Source organism: Penaeus chinensis, chromosome 4 (assembly GCF_019202785.1).
Source record: "Penaeus chinensis breed Huanghai No. 1 chromosome 4, ASM1920278v2, whole genome shotgun sequence".
Taxonomy (NCBI): domain Eukaryota; kingdom Metazoa; phylum Arthropoda; class Malacostraca; order Decapoda; family Penaeidae; genus Penaeus; species Penaeus chinensis.
The window spans coordinates 40664525-40677024 of record NC_061822.1 but is presented as its reverse complement, the minus strand read 5'-3'; the positions used below and the strand labels follow the sequence as shown (position 1 = coordinate 40677024).

The window sequence follows — 12500 nt, the reverse complement described above, 5'->3', positions numbered from 1 at the left end:
ATCCTTTTATTCATACTACCTTTGTAAATTCATTGTCATGATTATTCTAGTGCCACCTTCACTAACCCTTTCCTCTGCATGCATTAAGCTTGTGTAGTTGTGTGTGCTGACACCCTGTCTGGTCCATTTGTTGTAATTTTGTAGTTTAAGAAAGGAGTATCTGTGTCCCCAGTAACAATTAATTATATTTCTTATTCACTACAGTCATGGATCCCCATCCAGAAAAAAGTAGATTGATTTTCATATATAATATTTGGATGTAATTTGCTTAAATTGCATTGAATTCTACTCTCTTGGCAATACAGTGTGTGTTACTTGGATGGTGGTCCATGCGTTTGTTAGATATAAAAAATTATGGATAATTTCTTTTAAAAGGCTCCATAAAACACTCCTAAAAAGTGCAAAATCTGTATTGATATTCTGCTGACTGTAGAACCCAGCTCCTGTCCTCATGTCCCTACATGATATTTAGATATTAGTTTGTGTCGTTAATGATTACCCCATTGGATCTGGGTGCTTCATGACAGTCATATAGACTTATGTGAGTGTCCGCTCTGATGGGTCCAGGGATTGTAGGCTATTTTTGTAAAAAGAAATTCTCTCTGTCTCTCTCTCTCTCTCTGTCTCTCTCTCTCTGTCTCTCTCTCTCTCTCTGTCTCTCTCTCTCTCTCTCTGTCTCTCTCTCTCTCTCTCTGTCTCTCTCTCTCTCTGTCTCTCTCTCTCTCTGTCTCTCTCTCTCTCTGTCTCTCTCTCTCTCTGTCTCTCTCTCTCTCTCTCTCTCTCTCTCTCTCTCTCTCTCTCTCTCTCTCTCTCTCTCTCTCTCTCTCTCTCTCTCTCTCTCTCTCTCTCTCTCTCTCTCTCTGTCTCTCTCTGTCTCTTTCTCTCTCACTCTTCCAGTCATGGCTCATGAGCACTACATTCCACATTTGTTTATCGATTTGAATAATGCAGAAGCCCCTTTCTAAATGCCAAATGAGTCTACTCACCTTCCAAGATGATTGTGTACTCGTGGCAAGTCTTTCCCACCACCCTGGTCCTCAGCTGAAATGCTCATGATGGCAAGCTTGTGTCACCTCAGCTCACAGCATATTTTCCCGTGACGGCGTGTTCACATTGCCAGCCCCTAAAGCCAAACTCTTTCATGGTGTGATGTTCACCTCATTCAGATTTTAGGGTTAAAGGTTCCTTTAGGGCTCGTTAAATCATTATGCCCCAAGTATTGATGAATAGGCATAAAAGTATTGGCATTGTTGTAGCAGTTTGCCTCTGTCAAGATTCCCAAATGCCCTAAGATTGGTAACCCTTCTCTTCTGACCTGCTTACATTAATATAATTGTAAAGCTTAGTTTGGAAAATTAAGCTGCTTATTACTAACCAACAAATTTAAACCATTATGTAAATTTTGTGTGTGTTTTTGTGTGTGTGTGTGTGTGTGTGTGTGTGTGTGTGTGTGTGTGTGTGTGTGTGTGTGTGTGTGTGTGTGTGTGTGTGTGTGTGTGTGTGTGTGTGAGAGAATATAATTATATATATACATAAACATACATGTATGTATATATATGTATATATGCGTGTGTGTGTGTGTGTGTGTGTGTGTGTGTGAATATAATTATATATATACATAAACATACATGTATGTATATATGCATGTATATACATGTCTATATATGTATGTTTGTCTATATTTATATATGTATGTTTGTCTATATTTATATATGTATGTATATGTATATATGTATATACATTAGTATGTATGTCTATATGCATGTATATATGTGTATATATGTGTGTGTAAATATATATATATATATATATATATATATATATATATATATATATATATATATATATATATGCATGTGTAGATATGTATATATGTCTGTGTAGATATGTATATATGTTTGTGTATATATGTACATATATGTACACATATACACATATACATATGTATACATATGTGTATATATGTATGAATATGTATGTATACATGTATGTATATACATGTGTGTATGTATAGTATATACAGTATATACACATTTGTATACATATATAGATATATGTATATATAATATATATATATATATATACATATGTATATAATATATATATAGATATATACATATGTATATATATGTATATATATATACACATATATATATATATATATATATATATATATATATACACATATATATATATATATATATATATATATATATATATATATATATATATATATAATATATGTGTGTGTGTGTGTGTGTGTATGTGTGTATAAAGTATATGTTTATATATGTATTATAAAGTGTGAATTTGATATTACATGTCTCATGACAGGATTTGGGATCTTAGAATGCGGTTTCATGCATCCTTGAGCCTAACCTTTTTATATAGCACGAGCTTTGTTGGAACAGTGACAGTTTTAGCTAAGGTGGGATATAGTTAGTTTTACATGTACCCCTTTTTATTATTTTTAGATTCCTGAAATTTATCTCGCTTTTTAACCCAATTAATGCAGGTGACAAGACTACAGTACCATGTCCACTGTAATAAAAAATTCACCTATTGTCTTTAAATATAAATGACTCTACAAGGCTGTCACCAAGGAGGCAATTATTAGTCTTACCTATCCCACCTGTTTACCCTTTTCTTTGATTTTTTGAAAGCTTCATTTCAGTTATTTTATTGTCTTTAATGTTATTAATGTTTTGGTAAGAATTTGATAATCACAATAGCAATAAGAATAAAGACAATATCATTATTAATAGCATTAGAGAGAAAAAACATTTTCCCACAAATTCAAGGAATGAGGAAATCAGGTGCAGTCACAAGGGCCTACTAATAGTCTCCTTGGGGGGCTGAGCACACACACAGCCATCTATATGTAACAAAATTCCCAAAAATCACAGGGGACAGTACATAAACCTGCAGGCATTGGGTTAAATTGCAGGAGCTTAGATAAATGGCAGTGTTTTACTGGGAGATATCTAGATATAAACAGATGAGAACAAAAGAATATGTATTTACAACAAGCAGTTCATGTTTTTTGTATCAATCCATTGAAAAAACTATCCAAAGGTTGAAGGAAGCTAGCCATTAAACAAGCAAGCTCTTTGATGGTCTCTAGGATTATCTATTGACCTGATATACAGGAGTATGTTACAGGCTTGATATTGTTTGATTTTATTTTATCAGTATCCTTTCTGCTTTAGCAGGCACATAGCTGTGACCTGATATTCGTTATCCTTCTTAACTGTTTGTTTGTGTTTTCGTGGTAGATAGTCCTAAATCAGGTAGACTTCTCTCCAAACATCTATCAACTAGGCTCAAAGAACCTTTAAGTGGGGTAAATGCGATGTTGGAACTTTCCTTCCATTCATGTTTATGATCAAAGCTGCCGTGTTTTTGTAATGTAAACTTCATATGCATTTTGTTATCAAAGAATTCTCACTTGTGCCCAACTTTGAATGTGCCATGTATGTATTGAACAGTAATGATATAAGCTTAGGAATATTTACTGGGAAATTTTATAAAATATAACATAAGTTTGTTTTGAGATCTGCAAGGAATGCTGTCTGCAAAGGGAAGGGGAAAGGTAAATTTGGAATACCTAAATTTTTGTATTAGTGCTCTGTGGGTGGCACTTAACTTAATAATAGCAGGCGTCTCACCTGTTAGACGGCCAGTACATGGCCAGTAGCTGGCTGTCTCGTTTGAGAGACACTTGTGTTCTTGGTTTAACTAAAGGGACAATCTTTTGTGCACTTGGACACAACAGCTCTCATGATGTGGCTGCTTGAGTGAAGTGCTAAAGAATCCTAACCCATAATGCATATGTTACAAAGGATCCTTCCTTAACCCCTTCCTGATGGGTCACGCTGTGAGGCGTCAAAACAAATAATCCAATCTGTGGCGTGTGGCTGCATGCTGCGGTGGCGTGCCAAAGCGCTACGAGCCGGTGATTCGGCTTGTTGTACCAAACTCCAGTGCTCAATGTTGGCGCGTTGCCATTGATCGGCAGAGCGTAGTAGTAGTAGTAGTTTTTTTTTTTAGTTTTTAGTTTTCTTCACCTGTCATCAAGGGGTTAACTGATCACTGCCGGGTGAACAGAATCCCTGAGTGTGATAAACTCTGGTGATTTCTGGCAATAGCCAGACACTGGGCACGGGAGTCCATGACACCAAGCTGAACATCCTGCTCCACTCACTCTGGCGCATAGCCATGCGTATAGGTGTACTCCGCAAACCAAGTGGTTTGTTATGAAGCCGGAACGCGTGGCCTGTCCAGGTCAGGTTAAGAGTTCACCTTTACACATCCACCCTATTAATACATACTGAAGAAGTAATGTAGTTACCGTTACAGCTCCTCAAGGAAGCTGTATTCAGAGGTTATCATCCTTCAATGCAAAAATTGGTTAATGTTGATTCTGAGGACTCTGACAAAGCCACTGCAGAATTGCTGTCTTTTTAATGATTGATTAAATAAATTGTTTCCTTTAGTATTTATTGCATAATGCAGGATTTGCACATGGATTGTTTATGGAGTTTTTTCAGTCTCAAAAGATGCCAGTACCTCTTTCATCATATCACTTTTAAGATAAGAGAAAATCGTTGATTATAAATTTCTTTTTCAGTAGCTATCATAATTTTATTATGTGCTCGCTTTCTAGGTATTGCGTCAGAAATTTTGAATGATAGGATGTATTACAGAGTATATTCTAAAAAGTTCCTTGGTAACTTTTCCTGGTACTCGAATTTAAGATGTGGATTTGGAGATGAGAAACCTTAGAGCAAAGTCAGTTAATTGAGGAACCCAACACCTAATTTTCAAAATCACTTGCAAAGAATGGATTTCAAGTGGCTAAACTTGGTTTTAAATATTTTGGGTACAACTACATCAAAGATTTTTTTATTGTTGATGTGAGCATGAAGCATATAGGTTGTTTTTTTCCGAGATCAATTGGGTCTCTGCTATATCTTGTTTGTTATATTTCTCATCTGTACTGATATTTTTTTAGAACTTGTATAAATGCCAAAAAAGTATTCATAACATTATCCTTTTTCCTTTACAGAATTTGCTGCAAGTCTAGGAGGGCAGTCCTAATTCAAGTCACTGTAAAGTAGCGGGTGTTCCTTACATTTTCTAAGACAACCAGCAGATCCAACTGCCATTAATTAAAAAAAAAGAAAATAAAAATAAATAAAAAAAATTAATAATAATCCAGTTCTTAAAAATTTGGGTAAGCATTAGGAGTGCTGCCTGTTGGCGGCTACTCCCAACCAGCGGATATAACTGCCACAGTCGTTTAGGTCGGTCACTGTTCATTCTGTAAAGATGTCAGAGTCAACATGATAGGTTATAAGGGAGCCTTATTGTTAGTGTTTTCAAAGAGGAAAAAGTTACTGAAAATTGGATATAAACTAAAGCTGTGTATGTATATAAATAAGCAAAGACAAATACACAAACTCACTCACTCTCTCTCTTTCTCTTTCTCTCTTTCTCTCTTTCTCTCTTTCTCTCTCTCTTTCTTTCTCTCTTTCTTTCTCTCTTTCTTTCTCTCTTTCTTTCTCTCTTTCCTTCTCTCTTTCTTTCTCTCTCTCTCTCTCTCTCTCTCTCTCTCTCTCTCTCTCTCTCTCTCTCTCTCTCTCCCCTCCCTACTTCTCTCCCTCTCTCTCTCTCTCTCTCTCTCTCTCTCTCTCTCTCTCTCTCTCTCTCTCTCTCTCTCTCTCTCTCTCTCTCTCTCTCTCTCTCTCTCTCTCTCTCTCACTCACTCACTCACTCACTCACTCACTCACTCACTCACTTTCACTCACTTGTATACATACAATGATGTACATATATTGGTACATATTTTGTGAGATTAGGATTTACCTTTTTTAAAATTAGGCCATGATCAAGTGATGCTTTTTGTATGAAAAAAGAGTTTTGCAGCAGGAGTGTAAGTGTTCTAGAGTTCAGGGTTGACATTTTGTTAGTCTCAAGTTACGAAAAGAAAAAGAAAGAAAAGAAGAGAGTAGGAAATGCCATTTTCTTTTCTTTCTTTTTTTTTATTCTTTTTATTTTTTTTTTATGTAATGTTCATTCTGTTTTGTGTATATAGATGACATTTCTGACCTTTTTCCTTCTACCTTTATTTTTAACTCAATCATTGTAATAATGAAATCGGTGTTCTTTTCCACTAGTAATAGGAATATTGTACCTAGGACATTGTTATTATTATTAATATTATAGTTGTATTGCTATGGTAAAACTAATATTATCATTGGTACTATTTTTTATTAGAATTTTTGGGAAACCTTTATTTTTTTTTTGTAAAGGAAATGGAAAATATTGGGAAAATACCTATTCCAGATTATTTTTTTGTTGAAATGAGGCAGCTAAGGCCAGCTTTGGTGCCTTGCAAACATATTGGAACAAGGGACTTTACAAAAGTCCATTTTACATCAAATTTCAAGCAGTTTAAATCTTCTAATTAAGAAATGTGATCACTAATTTCTTGTATACACCTTTGTGTAATTTGATATACATACATGCATACATTTATACATGCAAGAGAGTGTGTCTGTGTGTACAAACACACACACACACACACACACACACACACACACACACACACACACACACACACACACACACACACACACACACACACACACACACACACACACACACACACACATACATATATATACATACATACATATATATATATATGTATGTATGTGTGGCTGTATACACAAACATGCAATTTATGTGCATATTTCATTTATATATAACATACATACAATATTAATATATGTTCACCTACGTAAATGCACATTTTCTCCTGACCTGAAGCTTATTTGACAAGGTTGAATCTGATATTCCTTATGTTGCAGCAGACTCCTTAGTTAAATACAATTCCCTCACAATGTTTTTCAGTTAATATATTTTCTCCTTTTAATGTTAACATCACTGCATAATACTAGGTTAGGGTATGAGATTAGGACTTCTGTCAGGCATGTGTATTTTATTTTTTACCTTGTAATCTAAATACTGTAATTAGTTTTTCTTTCTTTCTTTTTCGAGTGAAAAGGACATAGAGCTTAAGTGTTAAAAGGCTATGGGGGATGAATGCCGTAAACCCTAACATGTTGCTCTGTTTCGCTGACTCTTATCCCCCCCCCCCATTCTCCCTCCTTTCCCTTCTCTTCCCTTCCCTTCCCTTCCCTTCCCTTCCCTTTCCTTCCTATCCCCTCCTTATTCCTCCATTCCTATGCCGTCCCTTTTACAAAGACATGTGGATACAGTACCTTCCCTTCCTTCCAGCCCCACCCTGTGCTACCCTTCCTCTCAGCTGGCAGTTTTCAAAATATCTTTTCTTTCCTGCGAGAGAAGGCTCCTCTGCGCTTAGGGAATACGTGGCTTCGAGATTTGCTTAATTGCTGCTCTGTAAATAATGAATATGTACATAGGTAAGGTTCACAGAGATTACTCGGAGTCTCACTTGAATTCCAGTTTGATGGAGCATTTTTCTATAAGAAAACTTACATAATTATATAAAAAAAAAGTTGCTTGCTAGGTTGTCCATTGTGCGGATACATTCTTTTGGTGTCACATTTTATGGGGAGGGGGATATTAAAGGGACTAATTTAGATGTGTTGCTCACCTCACAAGATCCACTTATGGATTGAAAAATTAGATTTTTGAAATAAAAAAAAATTCCCCTAGGAGTTTGGAACTAGTGGAGGACGTGACTGATCAGATGTCACATGAAAATTTAGCTGATGGTACAACCTTGACAGTTTTGTACCTGACTGTACATAAATTTTCTGAGTTTGATAGTTACACATGTATATACATCTTATCTTTGTATATTTTTTTTTTTATTTTCATTAATATTTTCCCATTAACTGTTACTTTGAATTTAAGCTTCTATCTCATCCACCTTACAACACTTTCACTAATTATTGCCATAATACAAGATATTACAGCCACTGCGGTAAACTATGAAGCACTTATGAAGCACGCAGTTAAGAGTAAATGAGAAAAGCCTTTGCAGAGGGTTTAATTAGCAACATTTATTAGTGACTGACTAACTTTGGAATTGAGGAGTAACATCTTGTGGTGAAGTAAGACCTGTGGTCAAGGAATTAGTGGCAAGATGGAAGTGCAAGGGTAAGGTGGAGTTGTGTGGCTTGCAAAATCTTGAAGTTGAACGTACTACCTGGGCAATGCATCACAAGTTTCATGAAAAACAGCTCTTAAAAAAGTACTTTTTCTCCCTCATATATTTTTGTTAATGGTTGTCATTTTAACTTCTGGGTTCTTATATCAAAGATTTTGGGGGGCACTGTGTGCTATTTGTTATGTATTATAAATGGGGGCACATTAGAGGTTTATGTAATTAAAACTAAAAAAAAAAATATTGTTGGGATCTGGAGGAACAGCGAGAGATGTTGAATATGGTTGTCCTAGCGAATCCAGGCTGCATCTGTGTAAAGCAATATAGGCACTGTGTGCTTCTCAATGTAAAATAAAACTGGGAATTTTTGACACAGTGCTTTGTTTATCCTTAAAATCATTTTATCTTTCATCTTCCTTTTCACTTCAATGGTTTTAAATTTATATATATAAAAAAAAAAATACATTTTAATTATTTATTTTATCCTCATAGTCCAGAACAACAGGCAATTACTGAGAGTCAGAGTTCAGAATGTTCACAATTGCTCTGAGGCACATCCACCAGGTTTGTGGTAGTAATCCCATTACTCTGAAAAGGAATTGATTTTGTTAATTTAAAAAAAAATAACTTTTACATAAAAAAAAAAACTGATATATATATTGAATACTTAAGAGTTATTACATTAGAATGAAATGGATAAATAGCTATACAGTGTGACTAAACAAAACACATTTTTTGGTACGAATGACTACTGTATAGAGACAAAATTGTAATTAATACACATTAACTCAAAGATTGAATCAGTAAAAAGGTATCAGTCAGAAGTAGATGAAAGTCATATTATATATTAAATACTTCGCTAAGTTTTATGGAATCAGATGTACAAACTCGGATACACCAGTATTCATGAATAATCTAGCATGCTTAAGGTGTTAAACAGTGACAGCATATGTAAAACTGATTCTTTTCTTACCATTTGAAATGTAATACCTTTACTATTAATCGGAGTCCAAGTTGAAGTGGATATGCTAATGCAGCAAAATATTTTGAATTAATGCAAATAAGAAATGTATTATGTGAAACAAGTATATAATGGATATCCGTGGTGCTGACTCCCCCCCCCCCCCCCTCTCCCTCTCCGTCCCTCTCTCTCTCTCTCTCTCTCTCTCACTCTCACTCACTCACTCACTCACTCACTCACTCACTCACTCACACATTCACTCACTCACACATTCACTCACTCACTCACTCACTCACTCACACATTCACTCACACACATTCACTCACTCACACATTCACTCACTCACACATTCACTCACTCACACATTCACTCACTCACACATTCACTCACTCACTCACACATTCACTCACTCACTCACACATTCACTCACTCACTCACACATTCACTCACTCACTCACACACTCACACATTCACTCACTCACTCACACATTCACTCACTCACTCACACATTCACTCACACATTCACTCACTCACTCACACATTCACTCACTCACACATTCACTCACTCACACATTCACACATTCACTCACTCACACATTCACACATTCACTCACTCACACATTCACTCACTCACTCACACATTCACTCACTCACTCACACATTCACTCACTCACTCACACATTCACCCACTCACTCACACATTCACCCACTCACTCACTCCCTCACTCACACATTCACTCACTCACTCACACATTCACTCACTCACACATTCACTCACTCACTCACACATTCACTCACTCACTCACACATTCACTCACTCACTCACACATTCACTCACTAACTCACACATTCACTCACTCACTCATTCACTCACACATTCACTCACTCACTCACTCACACATTCACTCACTCACACATTCACTCACTCACTCACACATTCACTCACTCACTCACACATTCACTCACTCACTCACTCACACATTCACTCACTCACTCACACATTCACTCACTCACTCACTCACACATTCACTCACTCACTCACACATTCACTCACTCACTCACTCACACATTCACTCACTCACACATTCACTCACTCACTCACACATTCACTCACTCACTCACACATTCACTCACTCACTCACACATTCACTCACTCACACATTCACTCACTCACTCACACATTCACTCACTCACTCACACATTCACTCACTCACTCACACATTCACTCACTCACTCACACATTCACTCACTCACTTACTCACTCACTCACTCACACATTCACTCACTCATTCACTCATTCATCTCTCTCACTCACTCTCACTCACTCATTCTCTCACCCTCACTCACTCATTCTCTCACCCTCACTCACTCATTCTCTCACCCTCTCTCACTCATTCTCTCACCCTCTCTCACTCATTCTCTCACCCTCTCTCACTCATTCTCTCGCCCTCTCTCACTCATTCTCTCGCCCTCTCTCACTCATTCTCTCGCCCTCTCTCACTCATTCTCTCGCCCTCTCTCACTCATTCTCTCACCCTCTCTCACTCATTCTCTCACCCTCTCTCACTCATTCTCTCACCCTCACTCACTCATTCTCTCGCCCTCTCTCACTCATTCTCTCGCCCTCTCTCACTCATTCTCTCGCCCTCTCTCACTCATTCTCTCGCTCTCTCTCACTCATTCTCTCGCCCTCTCTCACTCATTCTCTCACCCTCTCTCACTCATTCTCTCGCTCTCTCTCACTCATTCTCTCGCCCTCTCTCACTCATTCTCTCACCCTCTCTCACTCATTCTCTCACCCTCACTCACTCATTCTCTCACCCTCTCTCACTCATTCTCTCACCCTCTCTCACTCATTCTCTCACCCTCTCTCACTCATTCTCTCACCCTCACTCACTCATTCTCTCGCCCTCTCTCACTCATTCTCTCGCCCTCTCTCACTCATTCTCTCGCTCTCTCTCACTCATTCTCTCGCCCTCTCTCACTCATTCTCTCGCCCTCTCTCACTCATTCTCTCACCCTCTCTCACTCATTCTCTCGCTCTCTCTCACTCATTCTCTCGCCCTCTCTCACTCATTCTCTCGCCCTCTCTCACTCATTCTCTCACCCTCTCTCACTCATTCTCTCACCCTCTCACACTCATTCTCTCACCCTCTCACCCATCCATATATGTATATATATGTAAATATTATTATATACAGATATATAGTATACATACATATATATATATATATACATATATATACATATATACAAATATATGTACATATAAATATACATACATGTATGTACATACAAATATACATATTTATCATGTATATATATGTATATATACATATATAATATATATACATATATATTATATAAGTATGTGTAAATAAACATATATATTATATAAGTATGTATATATATACATATATATTATATAAGTATGTATATATAAACATATATATTATATAAATGTATATATACATATATATTATATATACACATACATATATTTATATATATATATATATATGTATAATACATACATACATACATACATACATACATACATACATACATACATACATACATACATACATACATACATACATACATACATACATACATACATACATACATACAGATACAGATACAGATACGCACATGTACACATATGCACGCACGCACGTACACGCACACGTACACGCATAGACACACAAATATGGATATATAAATAAAGACCCAACCACTCACTCTGGTAAACTCACTCTCGTACACGCACTCTCTTACACTCAATCATACACTCACTCTCAATCTCTCTCATTATCGGTCATTCTGTCCCATAATGCCAGCTGGCCCCTAACATAGCAACAGACTAGTCACCTCGAAAAGCTTGCGACAGTGTTCCACCAGCTTCGACTCCAGGGTTCGATTCCTCGCGTAGATGAAGACGAACTCGGTCTTGAAGCCAACCACGGAGATGCAGGAATGGACACAGGCGTAGTTGGTATAGTCCGTGTCCAGGATATCAAAGGGGGGTTTAACTGGTGGAATAAGAGTTAAGAAAGGTCAAGTTGTGAAGGTAACGGTATTGCTTACAAAAAAAAAAAAAAAAAAAAAGTACTAAAATGTGATGGGGTATGGCATGGTCGATGAATGGTGACAAAGGAAAAATACCGAGGTGCCTATATTAGAAATATATTTGATATATTCTCTCTATATATTAATATACTCTCTCCCCTGTCCCTCTTTCTCTCCCCTTTCCCTCTTTATATCCCCTGCCCCCCCCCCCGTCCCTCTTCCTCTCCCAAGTCCCTCTTTCTCTCCCCTGTCCCTCTTTATCTCCCCTATCTCACTTTCTCCCCACTATCTCTCTTTCTCTCCCCTATA

General features: G+C 36.9%; 2 protein-coding genes across 3 annotated transcripts in view; one reads left to right on the top strand and one right to left on the bottom strand.

The window, feature by feature from the left end:
• Positions 1 to 5407, top strand: part of LOC125047037 (adenylate kinase-like) — a 16712-nt gene extending 11305 nt beyond the window's left edge. For both annotated transcript variants that reach the window (XM_047645079.1, XM_047645086.1), the window contains exon 7: positions 5069 to 5407. In XM_047645079.1, coding sequence (XP_047501035.1) covers positions 5069 to 5100 — 32 coding nt within the window. In that variant the 3' untranslated portion in view covers positions 5101 to 5407. The remainder of the gene's footprint in view (positions 1 to 5068) is intronic.
• A 3215-nt stretch (positions 5408 to 8622) lies between these two features.
• The window catches only part of LOC125047027 (apolipoprotein D-like), a 10387-nt gene continuing 6509 nt past the window's right edge, over positions 8623 to 12500 (bottom strand). Inside the window, exons 4-5 of the mRNA XM_047645058.1 lie at positions 11994 to 12154; positions 8623 to 8749 (exon numbers count right to left, since the gene is read on the bottom strand). Of these exons, the coding sequence (XP_047501014.1) occupies positions 8681 to 8749; positions 11994 to 12154 (230 nt within the window). The 3' untranslated portion in view covers positions 8623 to 8680. The remainder of the gene's footprint in view (positions 8750 to 11993; positions 12155 to 12500) is intronic.